The sequence below is a fragment of the Lonchura striata genome, chromosome 4A (assembly GCF_050655825.1).
Source record: "Lonchura striata isolate lonStrDom1 chromosome 4A, ASM5065582v1, whole genome shotgun sequence".
Lineage (NCBI taxonomy): Eukaryota > Metazoa > Chordata > Aves > Passeriformes > Estrildidae > Lonchura > Lonchura striata.
Genome location: NC_140742.1, coordinates 16585666 through 16606934, shown reverse-complemented (window position 1 = coordinate 16606934; position 21269 = coordinate 16585666). Strand labels below are relative to the sequence as shown.

The 21269-nt window shown below is 40.8% G+C and overlaps 1 protein-coding gene across 1 annotated transcript; it reads right to left on the bottom strand.

Annotated features, from left to right (window-relative positions):
* Positions 1 to 7423: 7423 nt before the first annotated feature.
* LOC110467897 (homeobox protein CDX-1-like) lies at positions 7424 to 20865 on the bottom strand. The gene is made up of 3 exons (XM_021525309.2): positions 20433 to 20865; positions 10836 to 10981; positions 7424 to 7678 (listed from the first exon to the last, which is right to left on the bottom strand). The coding sequence occupies exons 1-3, from the start codon at positions 20863 to 20865 to the stop codon at positions 7424 to 7426; spliced, it is 834 nt and encodes a 277-aa protein (XP_021380984.1).
* Between the last annotated feature and the right edge of the window lie 404 nt (positions 20866 to 21269).

The window sequence follows — 21269 nt, the reverse complement described above, 5'->3', positions numbered from 1 at the left end:
ATGCTTGCAAAAGAGGTGCAAATTACAATGAGTTGTTTCCCTTTACAGAGGTGTGGGTTTTCATTCAGTAGCCTTTGTATTTTGACACTGCTCTTATTCACACATCCCTTCTAATTCCAGCACTAAAGGATTCTAAGTGTGTACTTACAGACAGGAAAGGTACTCCTCTTCTCTTTAGGACTGGGCTTTTGGGGGAAAGAATTTTTACTGAGAAGTGTAGAAAAATCTTTGTAATTAATTTTGGTACAATTAGAGAATTCTACATTAAGCATTGGGAACCTCAGAATGTTGAGGCAAGTTGCATGGGACAGTGCATGGAAAAACTAAGATCATCTGTAATTGGTGTACCCTTATAAAAATAGATATTACAAATAAATGGAAAAAGACTCTTATTCCCTTTATCTTGAAAGACATGTAATTGTAACACAATTTTTGAGAGCTCGCAGACTTTTTAGTACTGAATGTCATCCAAATTCAAGAAGATGTGTTTCCTATATCCTTGGAATATTTATCCTGTTTGTGAGCATTATCTCCCAGTTAAATTCCCCTGTATTGTTGAGTGTTGTGCAGGGCTGTCAGAGGCAGATCCATAGGAGGGGAAAGTTTTGCCTCCATTGGCTCCATCTGCATCCTCTGACAGGGTATCCATAAACATTGGCTGCTCAGCGATTTCAGCTCAGCCCTGTTGTTTGACTTCCCCCAAACACATAATTTTCACATCCCTGTGAATGATGTAATCTCATATATTGCAGTAGATGATGGGAACATTTTAAATCCCTGGTGTTTCTCTTGCTTCATGGGTTGTCTCTGCACATACCCCACAATTTCAGTATCACTTAATCATATTTTTTGTATCTCAGAGTGTTATCCTTTATTCTCTGTTCTTCTTTTATCTTTTGTTTATGCTCCTCTTTTCCCTTTCTTGTTTTGCCTGTTCCATTATCTGAATTTTCTTCAGTTCTATTTCGATTCTTTCCAGAACATAATTAGATCAAGATACTCCGATGGCAATTTGCTACACTGATTTGATATCAGCTAACAATAGTAAGCTTTGAATAAGGCATTTTGTTTAAAAAGATTTACATAGCAGGATAAGATTGCTGAGGAGGACTGCAGATTTTTAACACTGAAGTGAGAATAAGATAACTAAAATGCAATGTTCAAATGATCTGCACCCAGGGTCTGGTATCTCCTATTTTGTGTAACAGAACAGGGTAGAGATATTAAAAAGGAGCCGTGTCTTTGCATGTTGTCTTGTAGTTTGAGGCTACCAAAATTTTGGGGTAGCTCTGTTTTCTGAGAGCGTTAATCCAAGTCTGCCTTCCCAAGGATCATTTTGTGGCCATGCTCAGCCCTTTCCTGCTCAGGCCCAGCATGTCAGCACCTTCAGAGCCACAGAACCACTGAACCTTCAGTGCAATAACTTAGGCTGCAGTTCCATGGACGTTTCTGTTGGGCATGGCTTTCAGGGAATACAAAAAAGAGGGGGAAAAGTGAACTGCCATTGCCTTGGACTGTGTGGGGGATGGCAGTGGGTGGAGTAAGGGTTAGGTGTGCTGCCTGTGTAAAGTGCTGGTGGAACATGGGCCCCCTCCGGACTCTCTGGGGTGATGGGGAAGTGAAAACTGTTCTGAGGCAGTAGGCTGGACATCCAGAAAGCTCAGCCATGTGGAGTGTTGTATTTGCAGCATTTTCTGCAGAAACAGGACAGATCTGTGTGGCACCAGCAGCAGAAGTGCTGTGTTCCTTGGCAGAATTCAGAGAGATGGATTGCCAGGAAAACTGAACTCCAAGGTTGTTTTTTTTACTTCACCTGTTCAAATGCCAGGTGTAATTTATCTACTAAACCAGTGGCCATGGGAGTCGTCTCAGTGAAGTTTTATGTGTGTTAAATTAAATGTACTTTGAGATCTCTGGGGAAGAAAATTTTCTAGTTTTCTAACAATTGGTTGATGAAAAACTATCAATAATAACAAGTGTGGTGCTCACCACTGGAACTCTAAAGGGTTTGTTTGTACAGGCAGTGGAGGTGGTGGACTGTTGTATAAGAGCTGTTCTAGAGAGCAATGCCACCCCAATAATAATAACATAATCACAAACATGCAATTAAGTGTTTTAATGACAGCTATTAAAACTGCAATTTCAGGACTACTGTTACTTTAAAACTTGCCTGTAGAATGATAACTTACATTAAAGGTGTTTACAGCTCTGATAGTTTTTATTAGGAACCCTTACTCATAAAATTACTCTTCCTTTTATACGAAGATAAGAGGACAATAATCTGTCTGTCTTTGAAGCATGAAAATGATGTGAAGTCTCTCTTGGAGAATCAAAAAGCAGGTGAGCCTGAATGTGCCCCTTTGTGGCTCAGGTGATAGAAATAGATGTTTATTCTCTTGCCTCCAGATGACCACTCCAGTAAGACTGCAGGCTCAGGAATGCTCCTAGCCCATGCTTTTAGAGCTGTGTGCTTGGAATTTAACGCTCAGGACTTTGTTAGGGAACTCAGTATTGCTGATTGTTCTAATGCAGTTTTTTGGAGGTGTCACTGACCCTATATTCAAGATGAGTTTGCACACACATTAATTCCTCCTAAAATTCTTAGGCAGCAGTAGGAATTTTGAGAGAGGTGGCTTTTGCTTTTACTGAAGCTTCAACAAACGCAAAGCTTCTGAAATGTTTATTTGCCCTTTTAAATGGGACTCTTTTAATATAAAGAACCCTACTTAGATCTCATTTTCAGGGCTTGAAATGCAAGCACATGCACATGGCAGATGTGGCACAGCTCAGAGAGATGAATGAGTGGTGCTGACTGAACTATTCTCACTTGCTGAACTGAATCTTCTGGGGAAAAAGGAGAAGGAATATAGCACAATTTCAGTTCTGCCCTGTGTCTCTGATCCCTACTGGGGATCTGTTTTTCATAAGAGAGCAACAGAAGAAATAAAGATGCCAGCTGCCTGTGAAGCCTTCCTCAATGGTATTTGGTGTAGTTTCATGCCCTGAAGTTTTGGTTAACAAATCCTTTTGAGAAAAATGATGAAAAGTGGCTGGTAGAGAGCTGAATGTATTTACCATTCTGTCTACCCCACTTCTGTTTTTCTAACTGTTGCTAATGACTTATTTTTAATTTCTAGATGTTAAAATGTGTTTTAATATATTTCATGGATAAACTGCATCAGTTTTGCCAGAAAGGAATGGTCTGAAGCTAAAGGAGGGTCTTAGTATTCTGCAATTGAAATTAGTTAACTTCTGCTTCAAAATCAATACTGACAGAAATAAGAGCATTCCTTACTGCTCCACAAGCAGCTTGAATTCAGCAGGAGTTACAGAGCCCGTGTGTGAACCCCAGGGTAAATCAATTCCGCAGCAGAACCATGAAAATGAACAGCAGATCCTCGATGCCATTGATTTGGTTCCTTCCTGAGCAGCGCAGGGCTCCCGGGCACTGAGCTGATCCCTCGTGCCCAGGTGTGGCCGGGTGGGACTGTTGGGTGCTCCCTGAGAATCCTGCAGGCATTATTTGGCCTGGGCTTTCCTGCAGGAGGTAACAAAGGAATCGATTGCCTTCCCTGTTTGCCTGCCCCCGCAGCTCTCTGCTGCTGGCAGCCTGGCATTTCTGCCCCACACATTTAACTCTGGGATTCCTGTCCCTGTAGAGTCTCTCCTACCTTAGAGGGACTCTGTTTGTTGTGGCTTGGATGACCAAGAGGTGTTATCTTAATTAATCCTCTCCATTTATTGTCAGACATTTACGAACAGGATTTTTTTTGAGAATTGAAAGAATTTGTGCTCTTTGGGTATGAAAACAGCTGATAAACATTTTCATCATAAAACCCGTGCCGTTTCCTTTTCCTGGTGAATTTTGCCCTGTATTGTGTCCAACTAACATCCAGTGCCATCTGAAATGTGACTGTGAGTAATTTTCAGGGATGTGTCATTTCAGTGCTCCTGGACCGCCCCAGCAAACCAAACAAGGGAGCTAAAACAGAAATCTGCTTTTTAATTTTTATGGTGACATCCACAATTAATGTGTTTTGAAACTTCTTGGGTAGAAGGGTGACACATATTTGATGCTCTCTCCTGTGTCCCTTCATGATCGCATAGCCCCTAAGCAAAAATTGAAGATTTTGTTTTAGAAACATAATTTTGAATTGTATATTTTGCTTAATTGCAAGAGGATTTGGTAGAAGGTGCTGTTTGCTTGATTTTTTGTGCCATCTAGATCACAGTTCTAGCTGGGAAACAGGGTTTAAAGTTTAGTGAATTCCTCTGAAAATGGGATATTCCTTGATAGTTCTTTTAATCACAATTAGGATTAAGGGCTTAGATATTCCTGTGATGTAGCCTAAGGTATGCTTTTCTTCTTCAAGGCACTTCCCTAACAACCAATCAATCTTCACAGTACTCTGCTTTAGTGTCCTGAGTTTTCAGATGTGATAAAAGTGATGAGTTATTTGATATACCCAAAGTCAGGAAGAAAGTGAGTATTAGCCTGAGGATGGCACCAGTACTTCATAACCCACAGTACTGCACCCAAATAATTTCAGCTGATTTGTCTGCAGTTTTCTGTCTCTCTTATTTTTATTTGGACAGAGTACAGCAAGTTAACAGCACTGCACAGGCTTCTTAGAGAAAAATCACTTCCTTTGAGGTTTGGTGGGCTACTGTTTCAAGGATTAGAGCCCATTGGAAATACTTAACTGGAGAGGTTGCTGAGAATTCTTACAAAAAAATTGAATTACTTAAACCAGCCACTGGCATAACTAGAAGGTTAATAATCTCTAAGGTATTGCCCTGGTTTATAGATACTGCTTTTGGAGCAATAAATTTTAACCTTTGAACATGTGCTTCTGCAAATAAAATCCAGCCTTATTTTGTGTACTTAACAACTTCTGATTGGAAACACATAGCAACCTATAGCAAGCATGCTTTCAGCAAACTGGAGCAGAAATGAAGCAGATCTTCAAAGTGGTCACTTATCTTCCTCAATAACTCTTCTACATGTAAACAAGATAAACCAGGTTGTTCTGCCAGATCCCACTCTCTTTGAATGATGTTTAAATAATTTTAAAGAGAACAATGTTGTGTTCATAAACATTTCTTAAACTTCTTCCTTGAAGTAGAAATTTCCTTTTAGAAATGTTAATGTGAAATTAAGCTCTGCCATGAAAATGTGATTAAAATAGGTAGCTGTGTACTTGATTCTGCAGAACCCTGGGGCCAGGCTTATGATCACTTGGCTATAACTAGATCTTAATTTATTGTATATCGGTGCAAAAGACAAAGTTTCCATCTGTATTCTTACCTTTTGAAAGTCTAAATCTGGATTTTTAAAATTGGCTTTTCTCTAGTCTGTGAGCACAATTCCATTTAATTGGCCAATGTGAGGATGCTTTTCCTATTGAAGCTTTTTGAGTCTCTGTTAAGTTAAATATCTGTGTATATGTGAATAAAATCTCTAACATTTCCCTCTGCCAGCACAAGGGCTGTGCTGTGTATATCCAGTGGATTCCTCTTTTGGGTAGACCCAATGGCTTTTTTTTAAGAGAGCAGTTTGGTTGCAATGCTCATTGATGAGGATGGGAAATCCCTTTTGTTCCCATGTGCTCTTTGCCATGTTCCTCTTTTCCTACCATGTGGAAATCAGTTGGAGACTTTCTGTTGCTGAACTTTGAGTTGCAGCTTCTTCCTCTCCCCTGTTACCTGTGCTGTTGGCAGCAAATGGAGCACCACTGTGACAGGAATAAGTGGGAATTTTACAATTTTACAGTGCACCTTCTCCATTTCATTGAACTCTACCTTTGTTTAGCATTGTCCTTCTTGTAAACAAAATGATGAATCCAATTACTAAGTAGTGAAAGCTGCTGGTTCCCTGAACCATCCTGCTATTCCCATGCTCCTCTAATTTCTCTACACTCTTTTACCATCACTCTTCTTTTAAATTTGATATTGCAATTCAAGAGCAGACTAATCATGATAATCTGCAGGTTCACTTCCTGCAGTAGCTGATGCACATTGCAAAATGTTTATGAAAAAAGGCATTTATTTTAATGCTCTTTATATACAAAGTAATTTCACATCACCAACATTTTGATACTCTAATAGTACTATTTGTTATAATTAAAAAACAAACCCAAGAATGTAGTGCCTAAATGACTTAATGCTCCTTAGTCTTTTTTGCAACAATGACAGATTTCAGGGGATACCTTGATGGAAACTACTGAGGATAGGCATCCTAAACTTTTAAACTGCTTTAGACAATGAGGGTATGACTTCTCAAATCACTCATGTGCTCTAAAAATTTTCCCTTTGCAGACAAAAGTTTTGTGCATGCAACTGGGAATCATACTGGGGAAATAAGTATCCAGATTATTCTTAAGTACTGATTACCTACCAATTCTGCTTAGTATAGAAGGGATCAGCCCTTCAGGAATTGAGACCCACATGAAAAATGCTGAGAGCTTTATTTTAAGTGAAGTGTTTTGTTTGCTTTTTCTTCTATTAATTTGGCTTCTCAAATTTTATTAGTGTCACAATAACTCATAAAACTGGACTAGATTTAAAGTTGGTTGGATGCAGTTATTGCATCTTTATCCATGGACTCTGCTGTCTCATGAAATGCAGTCACTTTTTGAAACACTTATGCTTTTTAAAAGGACTTCTGCCCTCTTTGCTCTTTCTTTTAGGATCCAAAATGAATCTGACATGAATTTTCTTTGTCCAAAAATGAACTTGGGCCAAGATTAGCAATTCCAGAACGCTTTCAAATCATTTACAGTAAGACGGAAGAGTGCCTGTTTATACCAGTGTATGGAGCATTGGAAATCATACCTGTCAAAACCCAAAAAATTCCAAAAAGCTCATCCCTGACCTTTGCCCTTAACATGTAGTGCGTGCAACCACTCGGCTCCAGACTTTCCATCAAGTGGGACAAAACACATCAGCCAGGTTTGCATTTCTCAAGATGCATGTGTAAAGTCCACAAGTGGGATCAGTACATGGAACCTGTGGAGATCAAAGGAGCAGGAATATTCTCTTTTCCTGAGGGCAGGGGACAGACACTTGGGCACAGCTGCCTCAGCAGCGTGGGACTGATTTCCTGGGCCAAGTTTTGTGCTTTTTTTTTTTTTTTGTGTGTCTGCAGTGGAACAAGTGGCTGTGGCTGCTCCTGGGCTCTCCTTTGCCGCGCCTCCCCAGCCGCTCCAGGCCGGAGGGCTCCTTGTGGCACAGGCATCCCCTTCCCGAGGGACTCCTGCAGTTCCATAGCCCCTGGGAGCTCGTGCTGTGCTGCACGCCTGCCAGGTGGCTCTTGGTTTAGTGTCCTTGAAGCTTGCGTGCCCCAGGCTGTGTCACTGCCTGGGTGCTGTAGTGCTCCGGTACCGCTCCGTGGGCTCGGTGCCACCGTGGCTCCGCCGCGGGCTCACTGCGAGGCCACCACCTGCTGCAGGCTCCCTCCGTGCTGCAAAGCGCCCATGGGCAGCGCGGCCGGCGGCGGCGGCGCTGCGAATAGAGAGCCGGGCATTTCCGAGTGAGTCTGTGCGTCAGGCACTGGCATCGGGCTCACGGAGCCAGAGTCACTCTGCAGAGAGCCCAGACTGCTGCCATCAAAGTGAGTCATTTTCTTCTTCATTAATTTCCTCTCTTTGGCTCTGCGATTCTGGAACCAGATTTTCACCTGCGGAGGAGCAGAGGAAAACTGTTTTCAGTTGCTACCAGACTGAATGTGGTCCTTTGTGTATTTAGTCACAGAATCATAGGGAAAAGCAGTGGCATGAGCACCACTGAGAAAGGCAGTGACAAACTGAGACAACAGAGCTGTTTGCTTGTTTTTCCTATCTACCAATAAAATATTTATTGATAGCTTGATAAAAAATGAATTTTGTTGTTAGTTCAGTTATTTCTTGATGGAATGACCTTTGATTTTTTTTTTTTTTAAAGAAAATCTAACAGAAAATCTAACACAGAATCTCATGTGTCCTAGTGATTGCCAATATTATGCAAAAGTGTTGCTACACTGAAACTAGTCAGGGCAAGCGAAGATCTGCTACTAGCCTATAAACTGAGGCACAAAAGCTTTCCTGATTGGATGGTGCATGTTAATTAGTGAGTTCCAGTGTGGAAGCCAGTGGAAATTCACTTCTGAGCAGAATTTCACCAGCAATACACAACATTAATTCAAAATATTGTCTTAGGAGTGCCTGAATAGCTGAATGATTTCTACTTCATTTGTAGATGGAACCAGAATCTGCTGCTGCTTCCCACACAATCCAGTGCCACCAGTGTCCCTGGCCTGTCACAGGCACACAGCCACCTTTGGGAAGGAATGAAGGGCCTGCTGAAGGAGGATCTTTATTGGGATGGGACAAGTGAGGATGTGAGCTGAAGGTGAGTAATGGTCAGCTGAAAATACTGCAGAACTTGTTGAGGTGTGAAATGTTCTGTGGTAACTGGACTGGCTTTGGATGTGAATCCCCAGGGTTGGATTGAAAGCTGTGCACACAAGCTGTTTACCCTTGGAAGTGGCTCTAGATCATGTCTACTCAGTGTAATAAGTCAAGCTACCTCATTCAGGTTTGTTGTATTTTCTTGTGCAGACAGCAAAGGAAACATTTCTGTTACCGTTTTCTATAACTCAAAGAGAAAAAAAATCAATATTGTGTTGAGAAATATTGGTCTGTTCAATTATTTTTTGCTAGAAACTAGAAAGGGAAAGAGAACAATGATTGGAAAGGAGGTAAAACAGTGAGAGGTGATAACACCTGTGGCTACCAGGCTGCATTTTAAAAGAAGATCACTGGTGAAGCCCAACAAAACATGTTAAGGACCCTCTGTGACAGTCTCAGGGTGCTTCTCCTTGAGGCATTACTATTCCATTTTACAACTGAGTGATTCAAATACATGCAAAGCCTATGTAAATTTAATCCAGGTCTCTTAAGTCCCATACTGCCATCTGAAATATTTTGCAGTTCCTTTTGTTGTCTTAGTTCTGGAATATAACTTCAGTACCAAATTAAACAGGTCTCAAGCCCTCTCACATCTCTTGCATTCTGACTGTGCAGAGATAATCCATCTCGTAATTTCTCTCAAACATTTGCCAAAATGTATGAAAAGATGAAACAATCTAGAAATGAAACCAACATTCCAGAATTACCCTCTGGCTTCAATGTTCTTACCTGCCTGTGAATTGAGGTTTTTATTCTGGTTTGTTGTTAAATTAGGGAAGCAGATCTGCAGAGAGACATTAGTAGGCAGTGCAGGGGCATGTGCCAATTATCAAATAAGTCCAAGTAAGACCAGGTCTGTAATGTCAGACCAAAAGCTGACAGGGCCAGCTGCATCTGTCTGACTTGTTCTTCACCTGTTGCCCTCCTTCCTTTCAATTCTTTTTTCCATGCATATCTCTCTTCCCCTGAAGTCTGATTTTCTCTCTTCTTTCTCATCCTCATTATCTCCTTTATTTCTGTATCCTTTCTATGTTAACAGTGCTTCACTTTGCCTTTTTTTCTTTAATTAGATATTGCATCTTTCTTTCCTTGTTTAAACAATTTTTCTTTATCCTTTTGAGATACTCCTTCCAGGGAATTTTGGATTTTGGCAGAGGCAAGAAAAAATTTTTTCCAGAAAATCAATTGAGGTTTTAGGTAGTGTTCAGAGAAACTTGAGATAGAACAGTGTGTGTTCAGTTGTGCTCATATGATGGAGTTTTTTAATTTGTACAAAAGAGTGGTGTTGGGAGTCTGTCAGTATTTCTCACTTAATCTTCCATTTAAAAAAAACACTTCAGAGATGTAGGCTGTATGAACTATAATTCATTTTGTTCTTGATATATTGATGATGAAGAAGAACAAATATTGCAAAAGTTGTTGCCAAGTTTCTCCAATATATACAAAGAAATGGATCACATATTTTTGTTTCACCTCTTCAAATACACTCACAAAAACATTCATCAGGAATTACCACTGAGCTAGGAAGTTTCAAGTAAATATCACTGGTTGTTAACAGAAGCAGGGCTGTAATATTCAAATTCATCATAATTAAATCAAATTATGAATGTTTTAACAGCCAGAAAAAAGACACACAGTGTATTTTTTATACCTAGCTGAAACAATTTTAATTTTAAACAATTAAATCCAGGCACTCAGCATCAGATTGAGGAATATTTGCAAAATGGGTGTTTGCTTCTCCATCTCTGTAAGCTCAGCACGTGTTGTGTGAGCCAGGTTCAAGTTGGATGGACAGTGCTACAATGGGTGGGTTCTGGACAATTCCCTCATCAGAGCCCATAAAACAATAGTGAATCAGACCTAATCACGGGACTGTGTTTTGATTTATCTTCTGGGAACAGAAGTGGAATTTGGAGGGGAGGAAATGGGGCAGGAGAAAGGAGTAGCACGTATGTAGGAAATCTTTAACAAAAGGTACAAAGCAGCCAAAGAAACAAAACCCTTCAAGTGTCCTGACCATACTTGAGCTCATCACTTCCATCTCCGCTATGACCAATTTGGTTATGGAATTCCCACTGAATCCCCAGCAGAACCAGGACTTCTGCTTTAGAAAGTTCAGCATGAAATTCTCCCTGCTACCGCAGCCCAGAGAGAAATCCAGGCAGGATTTTGGTGATATGGTTTAACTCGTGTTTCTCAGAATGAGAAAAAGATGGTGTACACATTTCCTGGGTTATTGCACAGCCCTAGTTTGGGTTCTACTGCAAAGGGAACCCAGTGTTTGGTTACTCGAGTCATTAACATTTCTGTATTCTTTACCATACTGTTATCTCCTCAGCAGCAGTCATAAATTCAAAGGAAAGCCTGGATGGGTGATCCATACTCTACCTGTCTCTCGGAAAGTCTTAGGTTTGCAGCAAGTTCAGACTTCCTCCTGATTGTAATGTATCTGTTGTAATGAAACTCCTTCTCTAATTCTAATCTCTGATGATCTGTGTAAACCACTCGGTACTTCTCTCTCGTTCTTGTTTTACCTGTTTTGAAAGAAGAACACATTGCTTCAAGCTAGAATTTTTTCACTTTAGTACCACAAAATATCTGGCTTTACATTTGAAAATATCTGGGGGGGATTTTAGGCCTGATTCTCTATGCACTTACCCAGAGTAACTCCCTTGACTCAGTCTTGATTTACAACACAAGAGGTTCATACCATCAGATACTACTAGGTTTGCTCCTTAGTAAATAGATAAACTGCTTCTCGTGTTCTTTATCACTCCTGTGTTATCATTTGGGAAAGGGAAGGCATTCCTGGTAAGAATAAGGAGCCAGGAAACCTGGGTTGTGTTCCCAGCTCTGCTGCAACCTTCCTGCCTGGTGTTGCACTGCTCATGTCTCTGTCCCTAGAGCTGACACTCTTACCTGCCTCATAGAAAATCATGAAGGACATTTTACTGCACAGAAAATACTGAGAGCTTCCAAAATTCCTCATTTCTTGTTGCTAGAAAAATTCCTACAACATTGTGATTGTTACTGCAATATGGAGGTTGTGTTTTCCCATCAAGTCTGGCACAGTCTGCCCACAACCTGATAACAGCGCAGGGAACAGTAACATAGATTTTCAGATGACAGTTCATAAAAAAGAGAAAAGGCAAGCAATAATACTTCACAATGGGCAGAGAACTGCAGCATCTGCTGTTTTGGGAGCAGCATTGCTGCCTCCCTTCAGCTGTGGGTGCAGCTGAGTGGAGCAGACACGGCTCAGCAGCATCCAGGGCATTAAAAGGCAATGGCAGATGACAGGAGCCAGGGAGCACAGATGCAAGGAGCTGAAATTTTATGGATTCCATACGGGGTCATTTCTGAGGACAGAATGTGTGGCTGCTCTGAAAGAAAGCTGAGAATGGAAAAGGCTGCTGCTGTCTCCCTTCCTCTCTGGTTTATGATTTAGGGAATCAATATATTGGATATCAGCACCTGCTTAAAGCCAAAGCTTGAGGTCTTCCCACATTTTTAATGAATTGTTGTGTTAAGACCAGTGTGATTGTCTTTGCTGACCACAATCTTACCATTTTTTGACATGTATTTTATATGGACATTCCTTCAGATGTGCGTATTTAGCCAGTGAATTATCTGGAACAGGGAATATGTTTTCAGTATTTTTTTGCTCTGTATTCCATTGTGGTGCTGGAGGTTGTGAAACTGTGCCCTCAGTGGTCACTGCAGCAGAAGAAACCCCTCAGGCTCAGGTCCTCCCAGGTGATGCACAGAACTCAGGTGTTTGTACCTGTACCCACTTGCTGTTGCTGCAGGTGTCGTGTGGCTTTGCACAGCAGCTCCTGTTTGCTTACAGAGCTTTTTCTGACAAGGTTATAGAGATGCCTAATTCCTCAGAAAACAGGTGCCACAAGCTCCTAATAATTATACTCTAATAAGGGCAGTTAATTTTGAATGGGATGAAAGAGATTCTCAGGCATGGGGTTGGTAACATTTTAGTGTCTGAGTAATCTTGATGGCACAGAAGAGCCACCAGCTTTCCCTGGCTGGAGAGAGGAGCTGGAGGGGTAATCTCTCAGTGCTGCCAAAGGCCTATTCCTGCCCAGCCCCTCCTTCCCACTCCCCTTCATAGGTCCCAAAGATCAAAATTCAGGGTACAGGACTACAGCAGAATCTTGGGTTAATGTTTTTCCCCCCTCTGTGGAGGGAGATGTGATGTTTCTTTGTTTTTTTAATGGAACATAGTTAAAGTTAGCATTGCCTTCCACTTGCCATGCACACCATATCGGGTCACTTTTGCCTCTTCCACTATTTGACAGTCAGGACTTTGCTATTTCTAAGAACTTTTGGCTCACCAACCTATTGATTGCATTAAAATTTTTTTCAGGTTCTGCTGCTCTTTGTACTATTTGTATAGATCCCAGAGCCAGAGTTGGTGAGCACTGGAAGTCCTGGGCAGTGCAATGCTGTAAATAAATCCTTTTATAGCCTGGATGGGGATGGTTCCAGTTCACCCTACAAGACAGGGGCTCTCTAGGACTCTCCCAGGCTTGTAGAACCAAGTCTTCATCAGAATTTGGTCCTTCAGCTCCCATGTACCAACCCTGGGGGAGCATCAATAGTGCCTTTACGATGCTCTGGGCATCATCCAACTCTTCTTAACGCCATCAGGCTGATTATTTGGAATATTTCAATAGGGAAAATAGGTGTGGGATTGGATTGCTCCTTAGGCTGTGGGTTCTGCTCAATCCTTTGTCTCAAATATGTTTACAGCATTAAGGTAAGAGTCTCTAAGGAACAGCAGTGATTCAGTTCAGTCCACATAAATACCAGGACATTTGTTTTCCTTCACTGGATGTGTAAATTGTTTGTTTAACATATGGTAACCTGTGGTGCTTTAATGCCTCACTTGATATTTTTCAACTTTTGATCTCTGTAACTGGTAGTTTGGTTAAGGGTTTTTTTCCTCTTCAAATGAGAATTTGGGGTCATTCTACAGGACAAAATGTTTAACATGTTTCCTTAGTGTCCTTTGTGTTGTTAAGATGGAGTACACAAAAGAGCAACAAGGTGATCTTATCTTGACCTCTATTCTCATTCAGAAGGCACAGACAAATATCAAATGTTCCTCTATTGCCAAAACAAGGTGGTAAACTTCAAGAAAAACCTTCCTGTTTCTGGTTTTAAGTGCTTAGACCCTTATAACCTGAATAGGAGAGAGTTGTGTTTTTTTTTTTTTTTTCTTTTTAAGCTGCAGAAGGAATTAAAAGTACATGGAAAACAGAATTTTCTCCTATAAGATAATTTATTTCTGTATGAGTAGCTCTCAGGTTATTTTAGTAGAATTGATAATATCTGGATTATTTTTGATGGAAGATTGGGACTTTTGACATCTAATTTCTTTCTTAAAGTTAAGAAAATAATTTAGAAAGTAAAAAAGCAAAAGTAAGGAAATTCTGAGAAATGCTCTGAGAAAAATTCTCTGATATGTCACATAAACCTTGTCTTTAATAATTTGATTTTTTTTTCTGTGTAGAGTAACACTGTCTATGAGAGACAAGACACAGTGGGAGCTGAGATGTGCCAGAGTCTTCCAAGAGATACTTTTAGCTCTGGCAGAGCCATGTTTTAGTCTGTTAGGCCTTTACTCTCCTCGATGTCAGTGAGAGTCTTCCTACTGCCTTTGTTGGATGCTGGGCTGGAATTAGTCTGCACATGGCATTTCCTTTCAAAGGCAAAGCACACTTTTATTTGCCAGAGTTAACAAACAGCAGCAACAGAGCCCATCCCTAAACAGTTTGGGACTACAGCTTCTGAATTCCATCTGTTAGAGCAGATCCACTGTACTGTGGTTCTGCAGACTTACTGATTTTAATTTCAATTGCATTTTATTTCCAGGAGAAATATTACCTGAGTAAAATTTGAGGTGGGCCTAATGGATTCACCCCATAGATAGTGGGAGGATGTTCTTCACTTCTCAGGACTTAATGGCAGAATTCAATGATGCAATGATAAAAGTCCTTGTATTAATCCAATTCTGTATTGGAATCCTGTATATTTTCCTCACTTAGGTGAGTGAAATAGCCAACATTTGACTTTGTACCATCTTAATTAATCTATCTTTTGCTAGTGACAGGTTAAAATTATTATCAGCAGTACTGTGTCAGTTCTACAGGGAATATGTTCTGGCATGGACAGTTATACCATGGAATTGTGGTTGGAGAGGTTATTGGTGCTTGGATGGAAGATAAATGAAACAAAAGGGCTTTGAAGCAGCTACCTTTGCAGCCTGCCTGCCTTTGTGCTGGGGGAGTGGATTTCCTGGCTTTCATGAGCTATATAAGAAGAGGGAGTTTTTCAAAACCCTCTTTTGCACTAGTGACTACTGAGGAGTACCTTTGGACCAGCAAGAAATTAGACATTTCAGGGCTGGAAATCTTTTAGTGGGATATAGTTTAACAATGCTGCTCCATCACACCCACTCTGGGCAATTTTTGTGACTGGTCAAGTTTTGAGCTGGGGGAAGGGAGCAGCTTTCCCATTGGTCATAAAATTCACAGAGTATTTCTTCTGAAGACAATAAAGCTGGGAGAAGGCCTCTTTATTTGCTGTGAAAATCATCACCCTTTCCGGCAATATAACTCCTGAAGAAAAGAGAGAGAAGGAAGAGACAAGACTGCATATCAAAGCAAAGTGAAGTGTTAAAAGGGTCTGTTGCCTCAATATGACAGATAGGCCTCAAAACCTCAGACAATGTAGGCCAGGAAAGGAAAAAAAAAAAAAACACCATCGGACCTCACAACTTGTTTACAAAGCAAAATAAATTAGCATTAGAACCAGCCCTAGGCCCTCTTTCAGAGCCTCCTCTCTTAACTTTTCAGGAATACTCTGCAGGCACTGAAACCAGCATCTTCCATAAAATCAGAAGCTGCATTAAGATGTCCTAGGATAGGATAGTGTGGGATTACTGTGGGATTGCTGACAAAGCATTGCAACCTGGATTCCAGACTTCAGCAGTGTTTCAGAAGAAGTTATGTCTGTCCTTGGTGACTGGATGTTACCTTAAATCATCCCGGAAATGTGAAACAGCTTCTGGCCTGAGGATATGCTCAGTTCCCACCTGCATCTCTCTGTTACTTTAGTATTAAAAAACTGATGTTAATTTTTGAGTTTATAAAGATATAGACTGACAGAGATCAGGCCTCAGAGTTTTGTTTAGGACTCTAACTACTTACGTACTTTGAAAGTGTCGGAAAAGTAAGGGGCAAATTCTCCCTGACTTAAGTCAGTAATTTAATTGAATTAACTTAAATTGTGAAGCAAAAGTAATTTTTAATAAGTTTTGAAGACAAACATTGTGCTACACATGATTTCTGTAAAGCTAAATAAAAAAAAAAACAAAACCAACAAAACAACAAACCACCAACCATTGTATTAGGACATGTGACATAGATCCAATATTATATAATAATCCTGCCAGAAATCTTGGTGTGATAAGTAGGTGTCCTGGTCCTGTGCATTACTGCAAAGTTAGGTGCTAAAATTTTGGGAAACTTGATATAATTCTGTGTTTGTATTTTCTGCTATGTCTTGCTCATCTGATCTTTTATATATGCCCAGATTGTTCATGCTTGAAAAACCAGAACAGAATCAGAATTGAAAGCTTTCAACAGACTTGAATTTTCCCTTCTGTTTTCAATTTTGAATATGTTCTGCTATTCTGGAATAAAGCTGGAATAAATAATTGGCCAAATTCTGTTCTTCCCTTTGCTAGTGTAAGCTCTTCTATTTACCTTCATCTATAGAAGGAATTGGATCCAAAGCAGAGTCATTTTTATTCTTTTTAAGCAATGACTGGACAGGCAGAGTCACTCAACCTGCAGAAAATGCCAGTGGATTTCTGAGTGGCAAACCAGGGGAAATCCCATTGCCAATGACTGTACAGACTAAAAGGAAAGTGATTAACTGACATTTTTCCCAAGTATTGTATGTTCTTTAGCATTCATCATTTTACAGGAATGGCCTCTAAAGAGGCTTGTTCCTCTTCCTTCCATTTGAGGGAATATAATTCCTTCCTTCAAAGACTAAGTGTGATATATTTACAGTGCCTTTAGTCATGATGCTCTCAGTTCTCCTATCACCACCAGCAGAAAACTGTCTTTTGTGCCTGCAGAGTAAATTTTTATTGAAGAAGAATGATAGGAGAGTTGTCATCTACAGGGAAAATCTTTCCTCTGAATTAGTTCACCTGTTTCAAAAAGTGTCCCCACCCTGTTTTATGGTAACATAACTGCAGATCTTAAGTTGCTCTTTCAGCTTTGTGAGCAAATTCTCCTGGGAGTTCCCTGCTTAAACTCAGTGTTTTGGGCACACTCTTACCACAGGTGTGTGTTGTTTTCTCACACAGTCATAAAGTCAAGTCTACTCCTGTGTGAGTGATGACACAGCTCCATAAAAATCCTGAAATCAACAGGACAAGATTTGTAGCTAAGGTGGTTTTATTCTACTTTCCATCAAGGAATTTGCCTGTAATTATGTCTTGTCTGTGTGTGTGTGGAATTACCACCCCACATTTCTATCTGTGGCTTTGTTCTGTTCTGTGTTACGATTACTCCTTGTCCTGGCTGTGCTCACCCTCTCCAAGGAGAGGTTGAGGAGACAGCAGCAGTGTAAGGGTTGGAATAGAATATTTTCTCTCAGTGTTTGTGGCTGAAAATCCTGCGTACTCAGTGCTTCACCTTCAAGTGTTCTGAGTCAAAACACATTGGCTTTTTCCTGTACCCTCAACATGCTGAGGAGTGCAGAGATAGGACACTGGATTCTACGTGCTCTGTGTTGAGGATCCAATCCCTGCAGTGCCAAGGCACGGACAGGCACTCAGCCATCCTTCAGTCAGAGAAAGAAGGATGCATGAAAGTCTCAGCAGGACTTTTCTGCAGGAAATGTGTTCTGATAGTATTAAAACACGATGATAATCTCACATTAAATAATGAGATCTTCCGGAGGTTTCAGGTAACCTCATAAATTTCACTTTATATCAGTTGAATACATGGTTCTACATTGATATTGTTTTTAAAGTTACAGAGTAAAACTTGAAATAATTTGTTCCTTTGTTTCAGATTAGTTGCATAGATAACAGTATCAAAAGACCTGGAGGGCACGAGGCAGTAGTAGAAATTGAAATAAAGTGTTTTGTTTATCATCTGTCAGGACATGAGGCTGCAAAGCATCAGTAACTATGAAATCTTTGGAGATGGGAATGTCATGGACTCAGAGCCTTGTTTCTGTAGCTGCTCCAAGTCAGACTATTGAAAGTGAATCTTTGGCAAGAATCTCTCCCAGTCTTGAAGGGATAAGATTACAGGAACGTTTCTTGCACACTTCTGAGAATATCTTGCAAAAATTACTTGCTTGAATAATGATTGTTTTCACAGTGAAATATTATTGGTAGCATTGATAATTAGTGCTTTGCAGAATGTAATGAATAAATAGCAAAATTAATTTGTCTAAATGATTACTGTTGTGATCACCTCAATAAGTCTGAGCCTCCTTTTTTCATCATTAAGAGCAGTGGTCTGTATCTATTCACAGGGAATAAGGAAAACTAATCAATAATAAGTGTGATTCCTTCATTCTTGCAACACCAGACCTTTACTGAAATTCCCAAAGGTTTTGTAAAGAGACAGAAGGATAATGCTCAACGAACACAGACAGCTTTAAGGGTGTAAAAAGAATTGGATTCCATCTAAGAAAATTATGAGGGGTTTGATCATGATCCAGCAAACAACATTTGCAGTGAGCCTGGTCACACACCTGAAATCACTGCAACACCTGCATGTACAGAACCAAACTCACTCAGGTGCTTTCCTAGAGCTGACACTGCTGCAAGGCAAAATGTTTTAAAGTTATTTCATTTTTTGGGAAACCATGAAGGACAACAGTGCCCTTGATTTTAAACAGAAAAAGACAGAGATTAAGGAGTGAAGAGAGAGAAAGGAACCAATTCCAAAGAAGCAGATCTGCTGGCACTGAGCCTGCCTGGCCTAGCAGGAAAGCTAATATATATATATAAGAGGGAAAGAAGCAGCAGGAGAATTCCTTCTCTGGACTTTTACCCTAAAGCAGCACTCAGTAGCTTTTAAATGTAGCCTTCCACTGGCCCACGGGCATTTGGGAGGGTCTATTCCTATGGCCTGCTGATTTCTCCCATTCTGGACACAGATATACTCAATATCTTGTTAGACTACTCCAGAAAGAAGACACTCCCAGCTCTCCTGAGAATGCTCTGACCTTTGCAGGCTTGAAATTTGGAAAGTTAGAAATCTCTAAGTTCTTCTTGAGCAGCAGTTAGAACGTGATATTTATATTATGCGGATATATATCTATCTCTATATGAGTGTTTGTTGTATCAATCTATCCCAGTGTTCCACTATGAAAGGGACAGCACACAACAAATAAGATCTGCTCCATTGGTGTGGCTGGAATCCACAGGAGCACAAAGCAGGTAAGGGAGGGATGAGGAGCAGTGGTTTTTTTTTTTAGCAAGTGTTCTGCCACCTGTAAATCCCACAATTAGTGAACAATTTTGTTGTCCTTGTAAGGTCTCCTCAAAAGTAAGCTGCAAGATTTTTCAAAACAGGCCCTCTTTTGTTTTTTCTTGGATTATATTCAGTGAAGAACAAATATGATTTTAAAACCACAAATTTTTTATCCCCCCAAATTCTTATTCACACAGAGCAACAGCCTGTTCTGATTGTTCTATTGAATTCTGTGGACTCTCCATGAACTAAAGTTGTGTTCAGCAGGAGTGAGGACTCTGCCCATACAAATCAGATGCATTATTTTAATACAGACAACTTCTCTATGCAGTTGCTTTCAATTCTCTAATGTCTGGTTTAAGTAATTGCTATTCCACGAGAGATTGATTCAGTCCCTGCTTTGAAGACTTTTATTTAGAGGCAAGTGTGGAGGGAGTGAGGGAAGGGAAGAAACTTTCCTGGGATGCAGCACTGAAATACTGGGAGCATCTCTTTAGGGAAGGAATTGAGATCCCTAATTTCTACTGATCTCAGTGCATGTCAAAGCTGCTCAGCACCTCAGAGGATCAAAATTTTCATACAGCAGGTTATTACTCTGTTCTTTTCAGGCAGTTTTCCCTATTTTTCTTTTCCCCTTTCTTGCTTAATACTTTTTTCATATACAGGGTGCATATTTTTGTTTTAGGGATACTCAATGTTTATATTTTTCTCTTGTTCCTCCTCCCAATCAAACAGAACCTTTCTTTCAAGCTTCATAGCTTATTTTTTCTGTTTAAATACAATTGAATAATTGTTTTGTACTCCTTGACTGTCATGCAGCAGAGCCTAATCTGTGGCTATATTACCAGGCTGTGTTACCATGGATCTTTGTATTCCTGCATATTCTGAGAGCTGCTACTACAAAGTGAGGCAAGCCTTTTCTTATCATCCCTGTTTTTGAAGCATTGACTCATTGTTTGATCCTGCAGTTCTCATTTCAGTTCTGATATTTGGAGGGGTTGTTTCTGGTAGAAAGCCTTACTGCCAACCCCCTACTGTGCATATTTTACTTGAACTTTTCCTAGGTACTCCAAAACTTGAGGAAAGTAAGCAAAGAATAGGTGATAGTGAATACAATTTTTCTTTCCAACTTTCATCCCAATCTAGAGAACTCCTATTAAAAGCAACTATTGGATATCACAAACTTTAAAAACATACCTGAAGTGAGAAATGAAAGGACATTGTTTTCATTTCCCAAAGGACTAAAGGTCAAGCAAGAAACAACTGACCAAACCCAGCATCCAGTAATTGAACCAATATTTAAGTACTAGCAAGAGAATCCTTCAGAGCAATCAGGACCTTTCTTTATTAATCTGAGTCCTTCCCTCTGAACGGGAAACCTGACAAAACCCCCACAATGACACAACAACAAGTAAAAATCTCTTCCCAGCATAAAACCTCCATGCCCTCCTACCTGTGGAAGTGGATTGCACCGTTTTCCTCATCCACTCATAAGAGCTGTGCCTTTGGCTGTTGGGAGAGATTTGCTGGGCATTAATTGCATCTACAGGAGGTAACCCCGCAGCAGCAGCGGGGTGCAGGGCGCTGTAATCAGCAGAGCTGTAGGAGCCCTGGCCAGGGGACGAGCCATTGATGTGGGCAGCGGGCACGGCGCTGGAAGGGCCTGGGCCGTAGGCGCTCCAGTCCTCGCGCTGGGGGCCGTAGTGGGAGCCCCAGGCTGGCGCCGGCTGCCCGTGGGTGTCCAGGGCTGGCACAGGGTGGTATCCCATGTAGTCGGAGTAGGCTGGAGCAGACACGAAGTTTTGCACGGGCAGGTTGTTGCTGGTGCACCTTGCGGATCCCGGATACATGCTGGTGTCTTTATCCAACAGATAGCTCACGTACATGATGCTCACAGCCTGCCTTTGTCTTGCTGGGACATCCTGCTCCTCGCAGGGTTTGTTTGATCTCCCTTCCCCTCCTCTTTCTTTCTCTCTTTTCTAGCCCAGCCTGGCTCTATAAATGACTCCTGCTAGCCCTGATGTCCCTTTACTACACATGATTAACAATGGTTTTACCAGGTGCTGGTGGTAACAGTTTACTAAGGTCCTGCCTGATGTCACAGATAACTGCCTGCCCCAAAATTACATTTGCATTCAAATGAAGGGCTGCCCATGCAGGCAACCCCACCTTGCTGCTAGTTCCAGTGCTTCCTTTCTCACAGATCTTTATGTATTGCCAGCTCCGTTCTTTACTTTGAGAATGTGGTTTGAAATCTCGTGGTCTTCCAGCAGAGCTGAGTACGTAGTTA